At 40.8% G+C, this 26,926-nt stretch overlaps 2 protein-coding genes, 1 long non-coding RNA gene and 2 other non-coding genes across 7 annotated transcripts in view; 1 reads left to right on the forward strand and 4 right to left on the reverse strand.

Annotated features, from left to right (window-relative positions):
* LOC146525257 (protein kinase C-binding protein NELL1-like) overlaps nt 1-26,926 on the forward strand; it is a 788,406-nt gene that overhangs the window by 327,871 nt on the left and 433,609 nt on the right. The window lies entirely within an intron of this gene.
* LOC146525259 (uncharacterized) lies at nt 16,513-22,408 on the reverse strand. 2 transcript variants are annotated; one of them, XR_014869702.1, is made up of 7 exons: nt 22,103-22,408; nt 20,859-22,016; nt 20,433-20,531; nt 19,546-19,651; nt 18,870-18,959; nt 17,614-17,856; nt 16,513-17,420 (listed from the first exon to the last, which is right to left on the reverse strand). It is a non-coding gene; the product is annotated as an uncharacterized LOC146525259 (long non-coding RNA). The 2 variants fall into 2 exon arrangements; XR_014869706.1 differs by lacking the exon at nt 22,103-22,408 and having other exon boundaries at nt 20,433-20,503; nt 20,859-21,767.
* LOC146525260 (small nucleolar RNA SNORD67) lies at nt 19,082-19,195 on the reverse strand. Its single transcript, XR_014875539.1, has one exon. It is a non-coding gene; the product is annotated as a small nucleolar RNA SNORD67 (small nucleolar RNA).
* Nucleotides 20,222-20,326, reverse strand: LOC146525261 (small nucleolar RNA SNORD67). The gene has a single exon (XR_014875528.1). It is a non-coding gene; the product is annotated as a small nucleolar RNA SNORD67 (small nucleolar RNA).
* The window catches only part of lrp4 (low density lipoprotein receptor-related protein 4), a 102,610-nt gene continuing 100,267 nt past the window's right edge, over nt 24,584-26,926 (reverse strand). For both annotated transcript variants that reach the window (XM_085134410.1, XM_085134389.1), the window contains exon 38: nt 24,584-26,923. In XM_085134410.1, the coding sequence (XP_084990536.1) occupies nt 26,582-26,923 (342 nt within the window). In that variant the 3' untranslated portion in view covers nt 24,584-26,581. The remainder of the gene's footprint in view (nt 26,924-26,926) is intronic.

Raw genomic sequence — 26,926 nt, forward strand, 5'->3', positions numbered from 1 at the left:
GGGGCTTAAAGAAAGAGGGAGAGAGAGAGAGCGAGAGTGCTGGAGTGTCCCCGCAGGGTTTAAAAAGAAGATGTAGGAAAAGAGACCAAACACACCTGCAGTTTGACTTCACTTCCTTCTAATCACTCAGCGTCTGCACCTGGAAACTCAGAATGAAAGAATGCAATTGAACCAAGAGATTGAAAACCAAAATGAAATCCTTTGTGTAATATGCATTTCACACTGGAACATTTTAGGAATCTCAATATCCTTGCCTGTTTTTCACCTGGCCTCTTCGACAGCTCTGTGATCGCCACGTCATGAAAACTCGTAAGGCTGACCAGCTCTTGCCTATCCCAGACTGAGAGCTATCTTCCCGAACAAATCCATTTTTAAACAGAAGAAAAAAGATATATAATGTATTTAAATGGATATTGTGGCTGGTAATTTCAGCCTGCCTCTTTAAATTATCACTGCAGTGGGCAAATCTATTTTAATTCCCCGTGTCTATGACCTTCCCTCCATAAGATCTCCAATCCAATCTACTTAAAAGCTCTAAAGAAACAGACAATACAGTGGTCCAATGAAAATGCTAAGGTGGGTCACCTGCATTATCGGACTGTGATTATAATAATTTAGAGTATATATCATGTCTGAGGGTGGATTCCAAAAAGATTAATACCCTCTAATTACAAGTAGTGAAAGTAATGAAACCATCACTTGGCTTTATAGTTCATTCAGCTCCATAGAGTACTGCAGGCTCTTTCAGTTTATTGTTTTTATCGTTATTTACTGCTTTGGTTTTCCTAGTTCCAGTTCCAGCATAATTACCCACTCAAACCTAAGGCAAAACAGCAACATAAGCAACTAGCTAGTGAGTAAAGAGGAGCGTTAACTGAAACTAGAAGAAAACTGCTCTGAAAATAAGACAAAATGTTAAATACAATCGTTTCATATTAATGATGATTTGGTTTAGTATTTGAGGGATGTGGTAGTGACGGGATGTCAAACTCAGTTTACATACAACGGGCTACATGCAACGCACTTTGGTCTATGAGCAGGCCGGACCAGTAAAAATCCAATTTTTGTCAATGTAAAGAATTTTATCTGCACATTTAATCCCTGCAATAGATCAGTGGGCGAAACCAAGTGTAATTTTAACAGCATGTGACGTCTCAGTTTTACTACATAAGAAAGAAACTGTGTTTTATTTAATGAGCATGACTCTTTGGGCTTAAATTATATTAAAAAATCACCCCTGTGTTATCAGCCATATTACCTTGCGTGATAGAAATAATGGCATGTTTACAGGTTCATTACCTTCTGTTGGCTTCTCCTTCACCTGCAAGAGATAATCAGTGTGTATATTCTAATCTGGACAATTCTTACTCGGTTGCCCAAGGATTAACGTCTCCTCCTGGTCTCAAACTGGGATCTGGACACAGGATGGAATAGAGCTCTGTGTTTACAGCTTCAGTGAGGCCCACAAATGAAGATTGTCACTCATTGTCATTTTTTGTTCAGACAATAAACGAACCTTGCTATAGGAGGCCAGTATTGTCGGGTGATGTAATGAATCTGTGATTTATTGTCAGTATAAGAGGTAGTCAGTGTTACACTATTATATCTCCACCACAGAGGTTATGATTTTGGTAACATTTGCAAGCATGTGTGTCATTCTGTCTGTAAACACGACAGTCTGTAGAATGAATTCTGATAAAAACTTTGTAATGGTGTAGAGTGGACTCATGTTAACGGTCCATTAAAGTTTGGCTTACATCCACAAAGGTCTTCAAGGTCAGCTCAAAGATGTATTGGACCAAAATTGACAGCAGGCCTTAGACCTTGATTCTCACACCTGTGTATGTATTGTCAACATGTAGAAAGATGTGTAAAGATTTCAAGTATCATGTCACATCTGACCTCTGACCTCTTCTTCAAGGTCAATACATTGATCTAAAAGTCAAAGTGATAATATTTCTATACAGAGCTATTTAAAACTGTGTTTCTTACTGCCATTGTCTGTACTGAAAACAATGACATATAAGAAACGATATATGGGGATTCTAAATATCGCATTTCTTTAGACCTCTGACCTCTTCTTCAAGGTCAAATAGGGTCAAACTTTCCTCTTATCTTTAAAAATATAATGAAAATTCAGCTGCCTTTGTTTGTATTGGGAGCATTTAGGCAATGGTACCTGTATATAGGCAGCACGGTGGCATGGTGGTTAGCACTGTTGCTGCACAGCAAGAAGGTTTGCATGGAGTTTGCATGTTCTCCCCGTGTTTGCGTAGGTTCCCTCCGGGTTCTCTGGCTTCCTCCCACCGTCCAAAGACATGCAGTTTGTGGGGATAGGTTAATTGATTGATTAATCCAAATTGCCCATAGGTGTGAATGCGGGAGTGAATGTGAGCGCGAATAGTTGTCTGTCCCTGTGTGTTAGCCCTGCGACAGACTGCCGACCTGTCCAGGGTATACCCCGCCTCTCGCCCTATGACGGCCGCGACCCTGAAAAGGATAAGCGGAAGCGAATGGATGGATGGGTACCTATATATGGTTATTCTAAATATATGAGTGCTTCTTGGTTAAATGGTAAATAGTCTCATTCACCTGATCACACAGCGCCTTTATCTATGCGTATGCGCATTCTAACATTTCAACCTACATTCAAACTCAGTATCTTGCTCAAAGATAATTCAGCACATAGTCCAGAGGAATCAGGGATCGACCCACCAACCTTCTGATGAGTAGAAGAATCAGAGTCACAGCGCTTTCTCTGAACCTTTCCCATAACAAGCCTCACTCTATAGAGGCTCTCTGATCCATACCGTGGAGCTCAAGAGACCGATGACTGAATGATATACATCTAACTGAGCCACCTTCATTGGTGTGTCTTTTTTTCTCGTGATACAGTTCTGTTGCACATTGCCAAGAGGGGAATTTAATGTGTTTTTATTGTAAATAAACTGTGGACAGTACACATAGGTGACAAACTAAAAGGAAAGCCTGAACCTGCAGTGAGTGAATCTGATGACTCTGTTACGCTGTGAGGAGCATTTCACTAACATGATTATGGTCCACTTGGCCTGTAGAGTGAAGGGTCATTTTAAATCAACACAAGTTCTTCGGAGTCACCGTTATCACATAATAAAAGATTTCAGTCGCAGTGACACTGCCTGCATCCATGGGGCAAAAAGGAAACCGTGAAACTCATATGAAACCTGCCACAGTGGCCTGATCTCAACACAGTTGAACACCTATGTGAGATTTTAACTGTTTCAGAGAGCGCATTGTCACCATCATCAAAACACCAAAGTGGTAACATCTTTTGAAGTACCAACACACTTTCACAGTAAAGCAGAGTTCGTTAGAGCCCACAACCTTGATCCTGACTGCAAAGTCTTTGTTTGAGTCAGACGTGCCTGGCTGGATGTTTCCCAGGTCACCAGCATGGCATGAATGTGCTGCGAGATGGCAACCAGACTGAGCTGAGGGCTCCCGTCGCTGCTGTTTGTGCCGGAGACTGACCTTGAGAAAGCTGACCTTGAGGGAGTCAAAGAAATAAAAAATACCAAGAGACTATGTTAGGATATCAGGTAGGCAGCAGCACAGCAGGACTGTGGTGCTGTGTAACAATAGGTAGTGCAGCGATCTGACCACATGACGCAGTGTGTGAGTGTGTGTGTGTGTGTGTGTGTGTGTGTGTGTGTGTGTGTGTGTGTGTGTGTGTGTGTGTGTGTGTGTGTGTGTGTGTGTGTGTGTGTGTGTGTGTATGATTGGCGGAAAAGGTAAGATGGTGCAGGTAGTTGAATAAGTCAGTAAGGGTCAGATTCCCCTGTATAACTTTTCATCCCTTTTCACTGTGAAAGCCTCATTCACAGTCACACAGTTAAATTAAATATTACATGCAAAAAATACAGCATTACACTAATACATACTGCAGGTTTCTTGCTTCATACCATAATCTCATTATCACATTTGAGAGATTTATTTTGCTGAAGTCACTGACCTATGAAAGTACACAATTCGTTTGGACACTGTTGTTGTGACACTAATTTAGACAAGTTGCTTAAATTGTTGCATTTCTTGTTGGCTTAAGCAAAAGAGAGAGCAAGGGAAGCTAGTTGAAGTACAGTCACCTAACAATGGACTGACCCATCGGTTGTATTGACTTTAATTATAGCGTCTTTGATATAGCTTCATTGCTCTTGCATTTAGTTAGGTCTGTTTGTTGAGCAATTTTGTTGTTGTTGTTGAACTGTCTTTTTTAAAAAAAATATTACATTACACCGGTTCAGCTGCTTGTTAACACAAATATCTATTCAGCCAATCATATGGTAGCAACTCAATACATTTAGGTATGTGGACGTGGTCAAGGACACCTGCTGAGGTTCAAAACGAGCATCAAAATGGGGAGAAAAGGTGATTTCAGTGACTTTGAGTGTTGCACGGTTGTTTCCAGTGGCTCTGTAGCATTGTGGATTACACATGTACCTCTTAAAGATCCCCAGCTCGATCTTAGGGAGAGGCACAAATCCTTCAGGATTGTGACAGGAATGGTATTCCGTGTAAAACTCTGACAAATCAATCATGCAGACTGACTGTGAATCACTCCTTGTGAGTAAGGGAGCAGCCAAATGGACTGGTTTGAGTGTTTCAGAGATTGCTGATCTACTGGGATTTCCCCACTAAGCCATCCCTGGGGTTTTCAGAGAACGGTCTGAAAAAGAAAAACTGTCCAGTAAGTGTGCTCAACACATCAAACATCGAAGCAGACGGGCTAAAGTGGCAAAAGACTACCCCTGCCCAACAAATGGACTTAACCGGATGCCACTTCTGTCACCTAAGAACTGAGTCTACAATTTGCGTGGGCTCACCAAGTCAGACAATAAGAGACTGGAAATTTTTTTGTGGTCTGATGTGTCTCCATTTCTCCTGCGACATTCAGACAGTAGGGTTGGGCTGGTGATGCTGTAATAGTGTGGGGAAAACTTTAGGCGACTTAGTACTGACTCAGCATCATTTAAATGACAAAGCCTGCCTGAATATTGTTGCTGACCATGCCCATCCCTTTATAACCACAATGTGCTCATCTTCTGTTGCCTGCATACCACACACTATGTCACAAAGCTCCTGGTGGAACAGGAGATTCATATCATGTGCAGCAACTGTGTGTGTCTTTGTGTGTGTGCATACAGCTGTACATATTATGTGTCTGCTAAACTGTTCCAGTGTGATTTGTTAAAATTCTGCTGTTTCCTTACATTCACAGCAGTAAACAATGTTGGACTCATGCACGTTCTGAGATTTGGTGCTGTGCAGATCCACTTGCTTTTCTCCCAGTTACTCCTCTCTTGTTCTGTCTTGCCTTCCCTCCGCCTGGTCTGGTCTCACAGCGTGGCTCATAACAAGCTGCAGTCACAGTCTGCTCCCCATCTGGATTCAGAAGGCACCACTGAAGGAGGGTGGGGGCACAAGAAGGAGGAGAGGAGGGCAAAGCGAGAGGGGCAGAGGAAATTTGGGTCACGCTTGAAGCTATAATGATGGCATAATGCACCTGCACAATCTCTGCTGCGGCACCGAATAAATCATGGATGCAACACTCTTCACAGATAATAACTAATGACTCCTCTCGACACCCCAAGCCAGAGCACAATATGAATCTACGCCCAACAAGTTAGACAAATGAATCTGACATGTGACACTGAATATCCACAACCACACGCTTGCACACGCCCTCACCTCTCAAACTGGAGCCAATGACATTTCTCAACTACCTCCCAGGCACCCAAACAAAGATTGATCAGAGCAAAACGTATCAAGGAGGAGATTATGGGACCGGGTTCCCTGAGTTTCCATTACTGGCCCCTTAATCCTGTTATAAGGATATGCTCTTAATGGGCATGAGCTGTGAGAATTCCGTGCGTTGTGTGTGAAGGAGAGGTCATCCATCACGGACAGACCTCTGAGCGGGAAAGGGGACAGCCGGGAAGGTTAATGTCAGCCCGGATCTGACTGAAGCTTACATCTATACAACATTCAAATCTCCAGCGAATTCGCTGAGCGGTTTCACTGACTGCTTCTCCTCCTTATGTGGATTTCTGTGATAGATACAGGTATAACCAAAAACTGTTGCCATCTTTATACCTCACCGCAACAATCCATTGTTCTTCCTACAAATGAGCTGAATTTAAAAAACCCTTTATTTTCAATCATGCAGAGTAAACCATAGATGCTGTAAAACAAGAGAAATTCTATCGCCTTTAGATAAATAGTGAAAGCAGCTTGTTGTGTGTGCTACGCTGAACATGAGCAAGGGAATCAGAATAGAAAAAGCACTTGGCAAGTGTGGTCAAGATAAAGGGCATAAGGGCATCTCCATCTCCTTATGTTCCTGTTACCTAACATTGTTAGGTCATTTCCTGTAGGTTACTGTAGGATCTTCACCATGTTACTTGGAGTAAAGCAATCTGACCCCAGACTGAATCAGGGGTAGTCTGAATGGTGGAGGACTGCAAAGAAAATTTGAAATAGATACAAACTGAACTCCAAGATCAAGTTGTGCAGCATCGTGAGCTGCATTCTGAATCAAAGTCACTCAGTAACACCCAACTTTGAAGGCGAACAGTGCAAAAGAAGTTTACTACAATGCTTGGTGACAAGTCACAATGCTTCTGGGAAAATGTCTTTTATACAAATGAAACAAAACTTCAGCGTTTCTGGTAAAGCCCATCAGATTTGCTCACAGAAGGGGAAAAAATGCTTTTAAAAGAAAAAAGTAAAGCACCTCTATGAAGGAAACTCAGTTAACTTGTAGGGTTTCTTTGTGCGTCTGACAAAGATTCCCTCTAATCTGTGCCGGACACAATAAAGTTTATCGAGGAAGTCTGGAGTGACACATAAAGGTCTGAGCTCTGTTCCTTATTGTTCCTTTAAACACACTTAGTAAATACTCACAGGATGTAAAAAACCTTTACTCTAATGACTGCTGTTTAAGCTACTCTTCCAGTTAAGTATTTATTCTCTGGTTTGTAGAGGTGTGTCTATAAATAAAATCCTACAAAGTCAGGTTACTGACAAAGTCGGCTCTGCTCAAGAAAGACAAGCCACAGCGAGCTATGTCTCAAAGCGAGTAAAGGTTACAAATACAATTTGTGGCTCTTTGGAAATCAATAAAAGAGTTGATGAATCCAACAGCAACACACCTACAGAAATCTCCTCAAACTGCCTAAATCTTTGTTCTTGTAGCCACCATGGGAAAAATTGAGAATAGTGTTATTGAAAGGACAGCATAAAGAAAATCATTGTGCTCCTGCTTTTCTAGGTCCTGATCTTAACCCAGTTGAGATGCTGTGACATCACCTGACAAGTGCTGGTCATTCAAGACTCTCCCAGTAATATTGATCAATGACACCATCTGAAACAGAGGAATGCTCCAAAAACGCTTTTCATTATTGTGCAAGACTCACAAGCAGCTGCATGAAACGCCAGATGGAGGTTAACGCTGCCAAGAAGTTCCACTAAATTCAAGGTTAAACTTTCTTTTCTTTTTCACCATGCCACATGAGTGTTCGCTACAGTAACCCCGAGAGGTCAAATGCAAAACACCAGCAAAGAGAGAAATGCTGCAAAAACACACAAAGCAAAAGAGAAACTGATTTAAAAAACAAAAAACAAAACAGAAGTTGAATAAATAGAAACAAATATAACATAAATAGTGAAAAAACAAAAGTGCAAGTGCTTTTAGGGAGTCAAAAATGTGACGGAAACCAAAACACTGCAAAAGGATGCAGGTAATGTGTGTTTTAATACTGTAGATCACTGACTCACTAAGTGTCGGACAGGGCCCCCTGGTGGGCCGTAAAGGTACTGAAGGTCAGCCACGGTCATGATAGAAATCCAGTTTGAAATTGCTCCCAAGCAGGCCCCAGCGCACCGGCCCTACAAGCACTGACAGCAGCCCATTGGTTCATTTTCATAACTAGCACTGGATTGCCCAATCAAATCTCTTAACACAACTGGGCGCTGGCCTTTCGCTGCACGCTCGTGCAGCTGAAAAGTTTAGAAAGCAAAATAAAAATAGATAAATAACTGCGGCAAAATGTGTCAAATTAACCGACAAGTTAGCTGTCGGAGCTGCTGCTGCAGCACCGTGAACAGTTGTACCAGAAACAATTAATAACTACGCCTTGCAATCACAGGAGCTGCTGTTGCTAGCATTAACCTCGGAGAAGCCCCAGTAAGAGAGTAGGAAAGGTGGAGGAAGGTGATATAAAAGTGGTAAGAAAATGGATAGAGGACAAAATTAGGAACTAGTTCTCAATTTTTTTTCAACAAAGATATGAAAAGAACATGTGTTGGTGGGCTTTTAGACAAATACAGTGATGCCATCACCGTATTTGTCTAAAAGCCCACATCTGACCACATTCTGTGACAAATCAGAAATCCAGGTCATTCCACTGAGTTCATAAAGATTTCCAGCTGTGCATATAAAAGCAGTCAAGGCAGGATTTGAAAACTCCTGATCTTAGTTCATTGGAACATCTATTAAAAAACAATACAAAAAGACAACCATTAAACCTGAGAGAACTGGACCAGTTTGCTTGAGTGTGAACCAGATTTGCTTCGAAATCTCATTAAGAGGTACAAAAAGCATTGAGTGCTACAAAATACTGTGTCCCAGTATTTCTTCGCTTCTGGGTCCATTCCCACCTCTTGTGCTATTTAAGATACATTCAGTCAGTTCCTTTGAATGTGGCTGCTCTCAAATTCAGAATTTCCTGGGAATACTCGAGTTTCCCAGGCTCCCTCAACTGCCCACTTGCTGTTACTGCTTCACATCTCTGGCCTAAAAACAGATAAGATAAAAACTTATCTGGAGCTGGCCATCTCAACAAACCGCTACCTGCATTTGATAGGTGTAGATTTCACAGATTTCTAAACTCCTTTGTTTCATCATCCTCTCTGCTGAGCTATGGACTAGTCAGTTTATAAACAGACATCCTTATACCTGTAAGAAATCTCAGCCGTGTGTCTTCTCCATGTCCGCCCTGCTGTTTTAATCTACCTGTTCACTTTGAGTGTGTTTAAATTTGCCTCCATACTCTGTTTACACTACACATTTTTCAGTGCATCTATGCTGGAACACATTTGTTTTAAAAAAGAAGAAGAAGAAATCCTTTTCTGGCAGCAAACATGTAACTTAACATCTCCAAACTCCCCCATCACCTGTCTGCCTGCACCATGGCACGTGATGCACAGAAAGTCATGTGTGCACAAGCTTTCTTTTAGCAGATCTCGCCATAAAACTACAACCGACACGACACGGTTCCCAGGCAGCGACATGCTGCAGTGTTTCTGAAAGCCTCTTTATGATCTCAGAGCATGCTCTCATGGTTTTAGTTTGCCAAAAGGCATAAGCTTTATGAAAATAAATGGCATGTCTGTGAGCAGGAATCATGGCAGAACACAGCCTGCTAAATATCAGCCTATTTTAGTTGCATTTTCCTGAGGTGGTATAAACAAACACGCTATTCATTTGTGTGCTCCCTTGTGGTTTTTAGAGCAGCTACACCGGCACGGTGCTTAATACAAATCTGCTGCATGCTGCTTTTATTAAACCAGCAGAACTTGAGCTGAAGGCGTTAGCTGTTCCTAATTATTATTAACATTTTTTTTTTACCACTTTCCACTTAGGCTTTTGATGCTTCATATTCAGATAAAAAAATATCCAGCCTGTGGTCTTGCCCTGTACATGTGGGCCCCAAAATAATATCCCGCTCTGTTTTTCAATTACAGAAAAGAATAAACTACCAATGTGAGAAGATAAAGAAAAAATGCAAAGCAATGACTCATCTGCACATGTCACACGTTTCTGTGAGTACAAAAAGAAGTTTCCAATTAAGTTCATCTGCTGCATTCTTTTTTTGCGTGTCATTGTTGCTGAGCAGATACAAATAAAGCACGCAGGAAAACATGCAACCACATTAGCATTTCAATCTGTTGCTGTCTGTATTATTTAGATATTTCCATGTATATGGAGAAATGCTTGAGGATACACACTTTACTAAGAACCTTCCAGGTATCTGAAAAACCACCTTATCAGAAGCCGCAGCGTTACACGAGGCAGCAGCATAGCTTAAAAATGGATTGGCTGCAAATTGAATTTTGAAACTGTTATCAAATACACTGAACAAGTATGATACAGAAGGGTGGGGGGCCTGCTGGTGTGTTCAGGCTTTAATGGAAAATCTCCACCTTTGAATAACTGATAACGCAAACATGCTGTTGATGCAAACAGGAGTGTAATGAACTCTTAATTAACAAGTATTTTAGATTACACAAGTCTTTGACAGCTACTTTACTGTCACTTACAGGGTCTTTGTGAAGGCTCCAGCTGAAAAATCCTGTTAGTTTTACCGTAGCAGGGTGGCTGTGGTTCAGGGGGTAGAGCAGGTCATCTACTAATCAGATGCTTGGCGGTTTCCTCCCTGGCTCCTCAGGTCTGCATCCCAAAGTATCCTTGGGCAAGATCCTGAACCTTGAGTTGCTCCCAATGCATTTATCAGAGTGGGTGTGTTAGATAGAAAGCACTGAGACATTGAAAAAAAAGTGCTTTGCTGAATGAGACATGTCATATTAAGTACCTTGAGTGCTCAAGTACAGTAGAAAAGTGCTATGTAAGAAGCAGTCCAGTCCATTTACCATAGTGAGAAAGAGCTCCTCAAACCTGTGTAGACATGAATCAATGAAGCGCAAATTGAAATTTGATTTTGGACCAAAAAAACCCTGAATTTTCCAGGCAGGTGTCATTAAAACCACTGTAAAATAATCCTTAATGGCAATAATGAAAGCATGTTGTTGTTGATATGTCTGTTTGTTTGTTTTAAATAACAGATATTGGATGTTCTTATTAGCTGCTCTTTTCTGATGTCAGTGGAAATTTATCCTAATAAGCTGTTTTATCTCCCTTCTCCCGCTCTATCAGCCAACTTTCCTTTGATTGGCTTCTCCTCACAAACGGAAGAACAGCACGTGGGTGGGGCTTCTGAGCTCATAGCCAAAGCTGTGCCTCGGGTAAACATATCAGGCACAGTTGTACTTGCCCATACATTTGAAACCTTAGCCATGCTTAATATGAGCATCCACCATTATTTATGACCCATATATAGAAGAAAAAAAAAACACTGGTATGTGATTTACTACATCAGACCATTAATGTGAGACTGTGTAGAAGTGTTTTCATTTTTGGCAATCATTGCAGTGACTTCTAAACAAACCTGGCAACCTCATTCTTCAGGTGAGGTTCTGCTGAGCATTGTCACATTAGAGGGGTGGCATCTCTGATCTGACATATTCAGGTCTCTCCCCAGAGGTTACATGGGTCCCACTCAAAGACACAGTCAGACTTATCTTGAAGCCACTGCAGCTCTGTCTTGTCTTTATGTCTTAAAGACATAAAGACTTGGATGGCCACTAACTTTCTGCTTCTTAACTCAGATAAAACTGAGGTCATTGTACTCGGCGCTGAAAAGCTTAGAAATATGGTATCTAACCAGATTCTTACTCTGGATGGCATTACCTTGGCCTCCAGTAACACTGTGAGGAACCTTGAGTCATTTTTGACCAGGATATGTCCTTCAACGCACATATTAAACAAATATGTAAGACTGCATTCTTCCATTTGCGCAACATCTCTAAAGTTAGAAATATCCTGTCTCAGAGTGACGCTGAAAAACTAGTTCATGCATTTATTACTTCCAGGCTGGACTACTGCAATTCATTATTATCAGGATGTCCAAAAAACTCACTGAAAAGCCTTCAGTTAATCCAAAATGCTGCAGCAAGAGTACTGACAGGGACTAGAAAGAGAGAGCATATTTCTCCTGTTTTGGCTTCCCTTCATTGGCTTCCTGTTAAATCCAGAATTGAATTCAAAATCCTGCTCCTCACATACAAGGTCTTAAATAATCAGGCCCCATCTTATCTTAATGACCTTGTAGTACCATATCACCCTATTAGAGCACTTCGCTCCCGCTCTGCAGGCCTACTTGTTGTTCCTAGAGTATTTAAAAGTAGAATGGGAGGCAGAGCCTTCAGTTTTCAGGCCCCTCTTCTGTGGAACCAGCTTCCAGTTTGGATTCAGGAGACAGACACTATCTCTACTTTTAAGATTAGGCTTAAAACTTTTCTTTTTGCTAAAGCATATAGTTAGGGCTGGACCAGGTGACCCTGAATCCTCCCTTAGTTATGCTGCAATAGATGTAGGCTGCCGGGGGATTCCCATGATGCATTGAGTTTTTCCTTTCCAGTCACCTTTCTCGCTCACTATGTATTAACAGACCTCTCTGCATTGAATCATATCTGTTATTAACCTCTGTCTCTCTTCCACAGCATGTCTTTTATCCTGTCTTCCTTCTCTCAGCCCAACCGGTCGCAGCAGATGGCCGCCCCTCCCTGAGCCTGGTTCTGCCGGAGGTTTCTTCCTGTTAAAAGGGAGTTTTTCCTTCCCACTGTCGCCAAAGTGCTTGCTCATAGGGGGTCATATGATTGTTGGGTTTTTCTCTGTATCTATGAAGCGCCTTGAGGTGACTTTTGTTGTGATTTGGCGCTATATAAATAAAATTGAATTGAATTGAATATATGCTTTGGTTTAGTTTCACATATTGAAACTGTTGCTCCTGTTGCAAGCTGCTGGCATCATTCTGCAGCTGCTCTTTAAGGTCTTCTTTATAATTGATACTCAAGGTGAAACAGTGGAGAGAAGGTAGCATTACTGAAAATGAAGATGCACACACTCAGTTAAAATGAGACAAGAACATATAGATTGTTTAATTTCTTCTTCATGGAGAGGACATTGATCAATTTGAGGTTAGCATTAGATGAAGAACTGCAACACGATGCACACTGACTTCTTTTATTTCACAATAGTAGTTTATCCCTAAACCACTGGATTATTTTTTATTTGAATGTTACCAGAATTATTCAAATTCAAATCAAGTAATATTTGCAGGTGACTCTATAGTGTAGTTTCCAAAGATGCAGACACAAATCCCATCATAGAGGCATGTGAGGATAAAAATCTGCCAAACTGAATATGCAAAGCTACCCACTGTGGTGACCCTGATTGAAATCACTGTGAAAAGCTTTACCCTTAAATTTAACAGACAAATATGTGTTCTTATAATTATGCTATTAAGTATATGTACAAAAATATCAACGTTCAGTTTGAGTGTCTGCGGTTGAGGAATGCTACAAATGAACTTAATTAAATCAGAAAGCTTCCGATTTTGAGCTTTGCAGTAACTGTTTTTTGTCTTCTTCAGTCTGCCTTTTGTGCCGTACACTTAAATGAACTCTTGGCATGTGGAGGGCTATTTCAGGGAAACATTTCAACATGAGCATTTTAAATCACGCCCACGATGATGTGGCAGTTTTTCTTTTGCTTTTGACTGCAGTGTGAAAAATTGTGAATATGCTAGCTTTATTGTAGTTTCTCCTGTGATTCAGGTAAATGTTTGCCTGTTGTACGTAGTTCCTGTTCAGACATCAAAACCTGAGCTCTGTCTCATAAAGCAAGATTTGTCAGTTAGCATGTTAGCATTGGGGTTAAATGTCTCTTTTGGCTGGTAGTTAACAACCTGCTGTTGCTATGGTGCTGTCTACATGAGCCAAAAATGTTTAAATGAGAAAATCTGCAATGCAGCCATTACACAAAATGTTCCTCCTGCATTGGTACGATCTTTTAAGGCACTAAACAAACATTTTCGTGCATTCAACCACTTCAGACAAGAAATGTTAATTGGCTTTTCATTACCAGGGAGTATGAGTGCACCGTGACTCACTGACGGGGAAGAAAAAACTACCTCCTACTAATAAACATGTTTTGGTGTAGCATGTGACAACAATGTGTACATATTTATGTGCACACTGGAGCCTGGGATCTGAGATTATCAGTGCCTCAACAAAAGATTATGGCATCATTAGCAAAAAATGATTTCAACTTACAATATAATCCCTTCCTTTTATCTCACATCTACAAAGCATCCTGTAAAAATGTCCTCTGAAGGCTGTGACAGAGTTAGTTCCCTCCGGACCTCCGCACTCACAGGATGGCCTCCTCAGGCTACACAAACCTGTTTATCTCTTAAGAGTTCTACCCCTCTTCCTCTGAAGTCTTGGACTTATCCCTCTAACCAAAACTCTGGAAACATCTGTGAGAAGCTGGATGTTCCTCAAATACCCTGTGGGTACAGTTAAAAGCAAAACAAGCCCTGCCTCTGGTACCACAGTCTAGTCATTCAGCCATCTATGACCGCTCCCCTCGCTGCTGTCAATCACCGCTCTGAGTCACAGGGAAAGGTGATGCGAGATAGCAGGAGGAAAAAATTATATTTTAAACCCCCGTGGGAATGTGTGAAAGCACTGATTCTTTTTTTCCCTACCTGTAATATATTACATAGTGATTTTAAATATACATATGCAGTGAAACAGGCAATGTGAATCTCAACAATAAATCTGTCAGTAAGAACACAGATTGTCTGTTCCTCAGCTGCAGTGGTTTATATTTGCCAGCTCTGTTTTGAGAGCTCCCTGTTCATGCATAGAAACTCATTGGCAGTGAGAGTAGTAAAAATCTCCTACCTCATACAAAACAGACCTTGGCAATGACATCATGATATCAATCAAGTCATGCATAGCATGGAAAGGTGCTGGGGTGGACATTGTTTGCAAAGCAACTGGCAGGCTAAAGCAACCTAAATATCTGTCCTTTGAGATTTCTCAGTGGGTGGCATAGAAGGGCTATGAACTGACCCATTAGTCTGATTTGCTTAAAATGATAAAAATCCAATTTAATCTTATTCAGTTTATGTACTGCTGATTCCCCTGAATAGTCCTCTAAAGGTACTTTATATATTGTACTGTACAGACCCCAGCCATTCAATGAGCCTATATGAGGTGAAAGTGGGGAGAAAAATGGTTGCTTTAACAGGAAGAAACTTCTGGCAGAGCCAGGGTCAGAGATAGCAGCCATTTACCACATGCACTTAGTAGATGAGGAAGAAGAGGGGGATGAAGAGTGAGCAGGAATGAAAAAGACAGGTGTGAAGGAGAAGAGCTCAGTACATCAAAGGAGATCTCTCAGCAGCCTGGGCCTCGAGGCATCATAACTAATGGCTCAGTCAAACTACAGCAAATATAAGACAACTTCCTTGCAACTAGGAAGGAGGTGGCTGCAAGGAGATTCCAATGATTGGAATTAGTGACCAGTTACAAGGAATTCCATGCTTGCACATTTAAATACATGACAATTACACAGATCACCGTGTCGGAGGCAATCTGCTTCCAAACAATCACAGCCTGACTTGGGCTGACTCAGTCGCTCTCCGATTGGTGAAGGTTTACAAATGATTGCCATCTAATTTATGGATATAGATTTTGCAATCTCTTTGCAATAGAGGAGTAGAATAGAATAAAGAATGCCAGCTGGTTGTATTCTGAAAACAAGTTGCTGAGTACCTGTGTAATATTGCAGTTGAATCACTGCCCTTCAGCAACCATGTCACAAAGAGGAATTTGAGTGGTAGGAATTTGCAAGTAGCCGATGTAAAATTCTGTGTATGCAGACAGCAACAGATTTATTAAATTCCATGTAACTGCCAGTTTAAACCCATTCAATCCCAAATTGATACATTTTCTTTTTCAATAATGTTCGGTAATCCTGACCACCGTTTTTCTTAATGGGACTGTAGCATAGTGGAAGGTTGAGCCAATCATTTCAATAGCTTCAAAGTTACAATATTTTTTTTTTTTAAAATGAATGGATGACATGTAGTGCAACCTCCAAACACTTAAAATAATTTGTGTTCAAACTGAGCAAATACCAGGTCAGTATGTTCAAAATATATTTGATTACATATGCATCCCCCAAAACATTTGCATTCATCTGTTTTCCACTTTAAATTGTTAAACTTTTTACTTTAAAAGCTAGAAGTGTTTAAAGTGTAGCAATACAGTTGAGGTAATGGCAGTCTTACACATTTACATTAAAACAATGTTAAAACACATTTCTGCAGGAGCAATTGTGAAGTTCATTTCCACAGAATCCTACATGGTGTGTGCACCACAGGATACGGATGAAAAACAATGCTGCAGGAGTTATCAGTGTGTGCAGTTTTGAGGCGCTAATTAGTCCAGTAAAATGTGTTACCTCATTATAGGCAACAGACTGGAGGTGATCACTGATATTCAACTGCCACCTGGTGGTTAAAATTCTACTATACAGCAGAGATGGGCAACCATGGAGAACAGCAACTTGTCACATGTCTGAATTTAGTTTATTTAGGTCATGTTGTCATTTCATTCTTCTGTATTGACTGAAAACCAAACAAAAACAACAGATAGGAATGTGATACTGAGAGGAGGTACACATTTTTAATTTAATACCAGGAGCACATCTTTTTTATATATTTATATTCATTTTTTTTTCTTTTTCTTAAAGTGAAGTGGCCCCATCTTCACTTTTCCCCCTTTTCCAATTCCGTGTAAATAAAGAAGCCAGTTCTCTATAATCTATTCATATCTGGCCGATACCACAGTAAGATGATGTGTACTGGTGCCAAATACCCACATTACATATGTCGGTTAGCAATTACGGTTTATTCAAAAAAAATCCATGTGATACTCTACAGATACACCAAACCTGCAGAGCCAGTGTAAATCAGGATCTAAAGGTGTAAAAATACACCAGTGATTTCATTATCAGTATAGTTACAGCTAACCGAGTGAACAGCAGGATATTGTTAAGTTTAACACCAAACAACTCAAGTTTGCTTCCTGGACAGATGTTGCGGAGAATCTTCGATGTTACAACTATACAGTTACTTTCTGTTTCCTGGGTACATAAATATCTGAATACAGATTAATTCAATTCAAAGTTATTTATATAGCGCCAAATCACAACAACAGTCACCTCAAGCCACTTTATATTGTAAGGTAGACCCTCCAATAATACATACACATAGTGCCAGGCAAACAAGCTTCTAACCCTGCTGGATGACAAAACGAACAAGCAGATATTTAAAATGAGCCGAAGCCTCTGATGATGCAAGGCATTCACTGAAACTGTAATCGCTCTTAGGAGTCCAGTTGCTGTCACCTCTGCAAAACACTTTCAGCAAAAGCGATTAATGAACCCTCTGCTGCTTTAATTCAGCTATTCGAGAGCTGGATGTTATGACCCCAAAATCAGAACTGCGAGAGATATGATACAAGTTTGTGCCATTTTATTACAGTATTTGCCTGGATGATTGTTGCTGTGGTAAGAGTGAAGGAAAATGTTCAATTTAAGCCAATAACACAGATCTTCCAAGGTTGGTCATGATGCTCCCCACCACTTTGGATATTTCTTCTGATGCAAAATCATGTTCGATTCCTTGCTAACAGAAAGGAAAACACTTTAGTAAGTAAAACTGGCCTCTGTAGAGCAACGTATTGGCAAAGCCTAACAGATGAGACAATAGCAAGACGACAAGTAGAGAACTACTTAGGTTTTTCTGTTCATCAGTCATGAGATACATTTAAAAAAAAAAAAAGATAATAATAATAATAATAATAATAATAATAATTCACCTGTGCACGAGGCTGCAAGCTGATGTTTCAATCATCAAATAAGAAGGGAGAGGTTTGGATCCTTAGAGAATTCACTACTGGAAATTGTTTTCCAGCATTGGGTAACATTGTAACATGTAGGTCATTCTTCAGCAGCTCAGTGACTGGTGATGTGCACAACTAGTGAAGGTCCACAAAGAGCTGTACCAGTGACTGCAGTGTCTGCTGCTGTAGGGCTGACAGAGTGTTCTGATATTAAGCTGCCTGCAGAGACGAGGAAAGGAGAAAGGACAGAAAACTTTAATAGTAGAACCAATGATGACATTATGGCAGGAATCAGGACCCCCCCGCCAAAAAAAAGAAAGAAAAAAAAAAGAGAGAGCAGCAGGACAACTGTTATGGGCAGTCTGGGGTTGAAAGATTCCCTTTATCACAAGGGCCACTGATCAACTGGACTTAGTTTTAACTGGGTCGTCAGTGACAAACAGAGCAAGTGTCTGTTCATCAAAACTGTTAAATTATATAGAAAGAAATCACAATCTTCTAGCTGGCTAGCCTGATAGTCTAAGGATGGAGAGCATTTGCTGCACACACCAAAGCTGCTTAATCAAATGTCTCATTTTCAATAAAGTGAAAAAATACAACTGACTTAAACTTGACTTTATGAAGCTCTGTTATGATCTATTGGGCTTTATGTTTACTGTGACAGTGCAAATCCACTGAGCAAGAAGAAAACACATTTCTTGCATCATGTGTGCGCGCACCTAAAATGTATGACAAAATAATACGCAACTTTAAACAACAAACTACCAAAAATGTCACAAAAGCAGAAAAACTTGGTAAAGGGGTGACGGTGCAGAAGCTGGAATGAAGTTAAAATGAAGTAAACTAGAGCATGGTTATCACTTCTGTAGGCAAAAGTGATAAAAGGAAAGGAGGCGATACATGGTATTAAGAACTACAGTATGTAAACCTGATCAGGGTTATTTGGGTAGTTATGATTTTAAAAGGGCAAACAATCATTTAATAAATGGCTTCACCCAACCACTGACCATGAGTGAAAATTGTTTCATATTCTCTGAAAAATGGCCAAAAACAACCCCATTCTGTAAGTGTGACCACAACTGTACACACTTTTATTGCAGCAAGACTGAATCACCATTTGTCTTTTTGATTACATTTGTTAAATAACAACACATGCACGTTTTTAAAATATGATAATCCACTGTAAATTTCACATCTATAAAAGATGTATGATTTATGCCGTTTGTGCTCACCAGTTTTGGGGTCCTTCCTCCTCCACCTACTTTTGCTGGCAGGATATATTTGGGTCATCCCATGTAAGCATAAGCTGTCCAATTTTAAGACTGAGAAAATAAGGAAACAAACAAACAACAAAAAAAGGAGAAAAAGAATTGCAGTTGAAAAAAAATCAAGCGAGAAAATACATTAAGGAGCCAGCCATTATTTTTTTCCTGTCAGGTGGGGAAATGACTCAGATGGCCCCTGTGCACCTTGAGGTGTCACCACAGCTTGTCAGGACAGGCTGGCTGTGCCACTGCAATCACCAGCCTGACTGATAGTGCAACTCATCACTGTCACAACCCCACGTGAGAGAAAAAAAAAAAGTGAGTTTACCTGGTTCATCTCATGGTGAACAGCTGTATTAACTGTCATCACTAAAAAAGCTCAGCTGACCATAGGATTAAGTATGATGAAAGAAATTTATAAAAGCAAATAAAGCCAAAACAAACAGGTAAACATAATCTATGACAAACCAATCAGAGTACAGGGCTAATACTTTTTTAAAATGTTATAACAAATGCCATGTTTCTCATAAAACATGACTGATTTAAAGAAACTGTGCAGTTGACTAAAATGACAGCATGCCCTTTGGAAACAAGAGAAAATCATTCCAATAGCTCAGCAAACAGATGACATTCACACACAGACCTTAAAGAATGAAGGAGCTCATGTCATCAGGTCATGGAGCTCGGAGTTCTGCCTTGGAGAGGGGGAAGAGGACCTTCCATGACATCTACACCACAGCATCTGTTGCCTTGTCAAAAAAAAAAAAAAAAAAAAGAGTTAATACGACAGGTGACATTAATACGGACTTTAAAAAAGTCACATTTTCAGAACAAAATCATGGTTTAATAGAGTATGGCATCATCAGCATTATGTAAAATGGGTATCAAGTTTACGTAATGCTTTCTAGGGTGATCACACCTGCTAATAAACAATGACATATTTGTAAATTAAAGAGTATATTTAATGTAGTACTGCATGAATTCTCATCACCTAGCCCTACAGTCTTCTATCAGGGTTTACAGTGCATGCCAAATGCTACATGACTGTGGCTCCATACAAAACCCATAGATTTCATTATCCAGCACATGGGAAAATAAACAGACAGTCAAATGTGGAATTATTAAAGCAGGACTAGGGTCTGACCTCGAAATGAGTCATTACATGAAGAGACAGAATTCACACAATGGCAACAAGTGCTCCAGGATGCCTGGGACAACCTGCAGAGAGCTGTAAGCTTTTTGCTATGTGGCCAGTTGTTTCTGTGTGTGTGTGTTTTAACTTAAAAGAAGCATACAACACATGTGTATAGAGGAGCAGGGTTGGGTCAGATGGCCCCTGTGCACATTGCGTGTCCTCAGGTTGGATCAGACTGAGGCAGTCAACTCGACACCCCAGCTGATTAGTGCAACTCATCACTCCCACACCCAGCACCGCCTCCACTTTAACATGCAGTGTTTGTTTTGTGCAGCACACAATCGAACTGGGGACCCAGCAACCCAACCACTAGATAAACGGCACAGTCATCTTACTGGGATTTGTGTCCATGTTCCACGTCGTCATCCACGCGGTATCATTCGCCATAGCCGCTTGCATGGGTCTTCTGTGTGTGACAGGAAGTAGTGCAGAACCTTGAGTTTAGCAGGCACAAAAAATGGTCAATCATTTAGATGATAGAGAATGGAAAAGGTTCAAAATGCAAGTTAACTTGGATTCAAGCCCGGATGGCGGATTACGTTACAAACAGTAACGCTGGTTAACGTAAGGTTAAATAAATCTAATTCTTTTAAGCAGAGTTAGCTTTACCACTAGCTGTTTAGCAACGTTAGCGTCTAGCATTCGGTTAAAACCTAAGTGACTGTCATAAGTGAAACATTTCAAATCAAAAAAAGTAATTTATCACTGTGCCTCCCATCAAACTACAAAAAATGTCACAAGAGCACCCGAGTAAAACTTACAAAACCAGGTGAACTCTTTTTCTCGTCTAGCTTAGCCGAGTCTCTGCACATTTCAAACCCCGTGTTCACGCAGGGCGCGTCGCTGATTGGCCTAAAAGCCGGAAAAGGTGTGGGCATTTAATTGGAGGAGCCACACTCCAGTGCAGCAGGTGGCGGTAATGCACCACTAAGCTGGTTTACCAACCGCTATTAAACTAAAAAGAAGAAGAAGAAGCCCAGACAACGTCGACGAACAAAAGCGCAAGAAAAACTTGAACACTAAATCGCGCTAAAGTTTTGTGCGTGTCTTCTACATAAATGTTTACTGAATGGTTACATATATGAGTTTGCTGCATGTAGTGATGGGCAGATGAAGCTTCATGAAGCACTGAAGCTTTTCATCCGATTGGTTCACCCCAGCACAAAGCGTCTTGAAGCTTCATTTGCTCCAGTAGAACATCTACTGGACGTAAAAATATTAGCTGGCATGAATTTGAAGAGTGTGGCCTTTTGCACACAGCCTGTAAATGTCAACAACAAAAGGAGTGTGTAAAACATCTATATTGTAGTGATGGCAGTATACTGTGTATATTTATACTGGCAGTATGAAAAATTATTTGGAAATGCTTAAAATGGAAATGATCATTTACCGTGAGGTGAGGTGTGGTTGAGGTGTGGACAGTGGTTGCGCTTTTGTAACGTTGAGGTGTTGACAGCTACACACTGAGGCTTTGAGCCTCAGTCCTGCCCACATTTTATTCTGTAAAAACTAAATTTTCACTGCTTTTATGACCTTTTTAGTGGGGAGAACATAGCTAGGATTTAATGATTTAACAAATCTTTTAAATCCTTTGTCCTCCACAATGCTAAATGGCTGGGAGTCCTCAATCACCATGCTAACCAGGTTTTCATCTATTTGAGATTGTTCTTCTGAGGAAAGACAATAAAGACAAAGCACAAATATAAATATCACACACGTATCTTATAACAGCTGTATAATATTGTTATATCATTTAGTAACATTACTGCATGCTATATTATCATTGCATTTGATGGCTCACCTGGTCTTGCTCCACAATCGGTGTCCTCCCTATTCTCATGCAAAGCTCTGTAGTGCCTAAGCATGGATGAGGTGTTGTTGTTATATCCCAGCTCCCTGGCACATAGCAAACACTTCACCTTGTACAAAAGTAACGACAGCTTAACATAAATTGTATTGCACCATCAGTATTATGAAAATACATCTTCTGTAGAAATTTCCATACCTTGTTGGGAGGAATAAAATCAAAATGTCCCCACACAGGGACATTTTGAGCTGGCTCCATTCTCTGACTTTCTCTCCTCACTCTCCTAAACCTCCAAACTCTCTCCAAACTGTCTCCGAACTCTCACTAACCGCAGCTCTCCATCAAACACCTACATTTTGAATGAAATCTGAGGGGTTTATATCGCTGTCATAGCTCGCGGTAAAGTTCGAACCACTTCCTGAACCAGTCACGTGGTACAGCCGGGCAGCGACGCTTCGGACGTCATCATTTTCAGCTCCTCCCATAAATGAAGCAAGCCTCAATATCAATGACTGTTTTCTACAGTCAATGCTCGATACGCGCATCGCGGAAACGCCCCCTCAATTACTCGACACAAGCTTTGAAGCCTTGATACAGAACGTCACATCACTAGCTGCATGCTCCTCTGCAAAACAAGTGCAAAAACGCCATTGATCCTCAGTGATACTGCACATTGCTTGTAATTTGTAACATTTATACATCCCGCATCTTTTATACTGAATACTAATGTCATGAAAGCTCAAGAATGGGTGAAGAAGATCTACATCCACCATACTGATACCTGATAAAATTATAGGCTTGAAAGGATGATGGTGTTGTATAAGATGACTGCTATTTATTTATATTTTGTTACAAAAATGTCCAATGAATTATATAAATAACAATTAGCACTGTTGCCTCACCGAGAGAAAGTCCTAGGTTCGAACATAGGGTTTCCCACAGTCCAAAGACATGCAGTTAGTGGGGTTAGATTAACTGGGGATTCTAAATTGCCCATAGGTGTGAATGATGTGTGTCTCTCTGTGTTAGCCCTGCAGTGGACTGACAGCCTGTCCAGGCTCCAGCCCCCTATTGACCCTGAAATGGATAAGTGGGACAGAATGGATGGATGATATGTTTGCAAACATGCATGGAAACCAGAGGTGAAACAATTCTAACCAGTTTGAAAGCCAGTATGTCCACCTTTGCTTCAACACAGCCTGAACTCTCTTAGGCAAGCTTACTTCTCATTTCTTTAGGATCGCCTGGCTTCTTGAAGGACTTTAAAACCTTTTCGTTATATGTTGGCTGTACCTTGTTTCCACTCTCTGTCAACATGATCCTGCATGCTTTGAAAGCATTTGTGCTCAATTAGATTAGAAAAAACACTATTTACCAGTCCACTGTGTGTATTATTATCAATTATGCTTTTACTGCATTGGCAGTGTGTTTGGAATCATTGTCATACTGAAATGTGAAGCTGCTGCCAATCAGACTCATGGCAGATCGAATTCAGACCCAACTTCTCCTCACAACTCTGTTTTGACAAGATCCCCCAAACCACGTGATTAAATCTCCATCACAATAGTGCTGAATTAGCACCTGAAGATTTTAGCATCCCCTTTCATTGCTACACGTCAGACGAGGAAACAAGTTTGTCTAAAAGCAACGAGCGCACAGACGAATGAGACGAAGGTTTCATTGAAATGCAAATGCAATTTTATATTAAAAGATAGCAAAGGGATAATTCACTATATCACACAACACAGCTTGTTAGTACTGCCATACATATACAGTCTTTTCATATTTACACATCAAGTGACAACGAAAACGAAAATCATAAATATCTCTTTTTGTTAACTTTACAACAGCTATACGTGACCAGTATTTCATAAGATAAAAGAGCACTATTAAATAACTGGCATCTTCCCTATCATTTACAAGGCTTGGGAACACAGTGGTTAAAATAATCCAGCAAAAACAAAACAAAACAAAAAAACCCAAAAACATTGTTCTTTTCCAGTGAGTAAAATTAATACAAGTCTAAAAACGGTCATGAAATCCCTTTGTACAAAAGACTATACAACTCAACCCAGTATCAACAAAAATGTTTGCTTACAGCCGCGTGATAAAATCTGTACAGTTTTAGCATTCCTGCAGCAGAGTTGGAGGGACTGTGAGTATGGATTACTGGATCCTGGGTCGCTATGATGCTCTGTAGGCCTGCCTTCGACCAACCATCAGAGACTGTAGTCATGTAGCTGCCAAGCCCCTCTCTCATTGGCCTCAGTGCTTCGTCTAGCAGCAGATCAGCATGTTGCTGAGCTTGTAGCAGATACTTCAAAATACACGATTCTATAATGTGTCAAAGATATATTTGTCCATATAGCAATATAGTATTTTCATTTGCGCCACAATCGACAGGCAGAATGGGGCGCTAAAAATAAAGCAATGCGAGATAGCCATTAAATTCACTTCTCAGTAAGCTGTCTGATAAATATTTCAACACACAGCGTGCACAGAGTTACCCCTTTTGTTGCACTGTGCTGTGGCAGACACTGTGAGCGCACCTCACAGAATCTGATATGATGGAGTTAAACTCAAACGACCAAAAGCACAAATTTTCTCATTTACTTCCAAGTGTTTCTGGCCGAGCAGATACTTCTGGTTGTATGTGCCAAGATTTTTTAATTTTTAAAAAAAATATATATCTTTGCCTCTGAAGCTTGGCTGCTAATAGAAAGTGAAAAGTGGAACTTTGAGGAAGTAAGAAAACTAGAAACTTTATATAACACTGGCCACAAATCTATGGGCTAATTTTGAAATGCTAAAGATGGCAGCAGTGCTGCGTCTGCCCCCAAAAAGCTAAACTTCTCGTAAGCACTGACCCATGAACATGGTAAAGGTGCAAGCCCCTACAGGCGTATAAGGTGTGGGTAAGATACCTTGTTAAAAATCTTTTATTGGGCTTACTGTATTCATAATCTGAACGAGAAGCAACAGCAGCAGACACGCTGATCGTGTCAGCAGTCAGAAGCAGATAACAGAACAAATTTAACCGTTTTTTTCCAGTCAGATCTTCATCAAAAATCTGTTCACATGGCTTTTTATGGCCATATGAACATAGAAGTTAAGGACGAGGGTTTCTCCAGATACATTTACATAGAGTCTTCAAAATAAATGTTCAAAGATGGCTGCTGAGAGGCAAGACTTGCTTCACACTGTTATTTGTGGTGATCTAAAAATCTAAAAAGTTTGTTACTCATGACTTGTTCATCTAATATTTCTGTTATTGTTACCTGCTATCAGTTATCAAGCAGACTAACAATGAATCTCATATTAGTGGAGAAGGTGAGAGGATATTACACACACTGGTTATAAAAATGTGTTTCGCAAGCTCATCAGCAATGGGGGAAAAAAACAAAAATAAAAACACAAAAAAACTAATCACCTACTTAGAAAGTAAACTCTTTTCATTTGGAAAGACCGACGAAATAAAGTGGTTTCAGAGAAACCCCCGGTGTTTTTGGACAGAAAAAAACTGAGACATACGTTTAATACCTGGATTCATACAACCTTACAAGTATCTGCATGGCTCACCAGCTTTATCTGTGGAGTATATAAGTGAGAAAATGCCATGTGCATCTGAGGAGAAATAAATATACAGCTGAAGTGGGAAAAAGAATTCAACATTTGGCACTTAGGCTGTTACTTCATCGAGGTGACTTCCGCTCTGCCCGAGGATCAGCGATAACTGAAGTATAACTTTAAACAGAAAATGGAGGGCCTCCTACAGCCAACTGAGAGAACCTGCTACAGTCATTTCTCGTTTAATCCCTTGGAGGCTGTAAAGAAGCAGATGCCAATACTGAGGTCTCCCACACCAGTGAGGTTGAGGGGGGGCAAGTCAGAGGAAACAAACATCCCAGAATGAGAATAAATCTCTGTTGAAGTGTGAAATGGAGAAAGAAGCATGGAGACTCTGAAGCCCCACCCTTTGGCACTGTCATAAATACAACTCTTGAAAAATAAAATTAATAAAAAAAAAAAAACAGGTGCTGCTGCACAAAAATAAAACTTCTAGCTTAGCGCACTCATCATTCTCTGAAAGTCAGCAAACCCACTCTACAAATAAAAAAACAACAACAACAAAAAAACCCACAAACATGTTCATAAATATAGTTCATAAAGACATGAGTGGCATTAGAGGGAACTCTGTGGTTACGTCGTCCGGGGGGTATGTTGCTTTAGCTCCGTCCAGGATGAAAAAGAAAGAAAAAGAAAGGTGAAGTCGTATACAGAGAAGCGTCGCACTGAGAGTCTCTATCCTTAAAAAAAAGAAAGAAAAAGGTTCCACGTTAACGCTTGTGTCTCTCTGTTCACTTCCTCCCCAGAATCCTTTGTTTTTCTTATTCCAGCACGCTCCATTTTTGCCTCGAGGCAGCAGCACTGAGGATACTGCACTGCACGTGTGGACAAGTAGGACGGAGCCCCAATTTTAAAGACAGGACATGTGTGTTTTGTAGCTTAGTTGTGTCTAACCAGGTTGATATGTACCATTAGTTTACATATGCAGCTGTTACTGTGTTCTGTACCTATTCATCTTTGTGTGTTTGTACCAGCTCTAAATACAGGTGACTGCATGTGTATATTAGGTAATGATGGTCGAGATAAAGCACAGAGGGCGGGGGGCCTCCTTCACACTTCGCTCTCGGTGGAGGGCTTGCGTACGGAGACCCAGCCGGTGTCGGGCAGGCTGTGCTGGGCGTGACGCTGCGGGGTGATGGCAGAAGGGGTCAGGGTGGTTATGGACGAGCATTCAGACGCCTCCTCCTGGAGGAGCTGCTCCGTCTCGCCGTCGTCTAGCGAAGCGCTGCTGGCCTGCAGGGACACGGTGTCTGTGCGCATGCAGGTGTGCAGGCCGCCTCGGGACGGCTTGATCTGTTTCAGGTCGTCCCAGTAAAGCTCATCATTGGACAGGAGGCACACGCCCTCCACGATGCGGATCTTCTCCTTGGTGTAGCCTCCGTCCACTCCCCCCTG

Source organism: Neolamprologus multifasciatus, chromosome 1 (genome assembly GCF_963576455.1).
Source record: "Neolamprologus multifasciatus chromosome 1, fNeoMul1.2, whole genome shotgun sequence".
NCBI lineage: Eukaryota > Metazoa > Chordata > Actinopteri > Cichliformes > Cichlidae > Neolamprologus > Neolamprologus multifasciatus.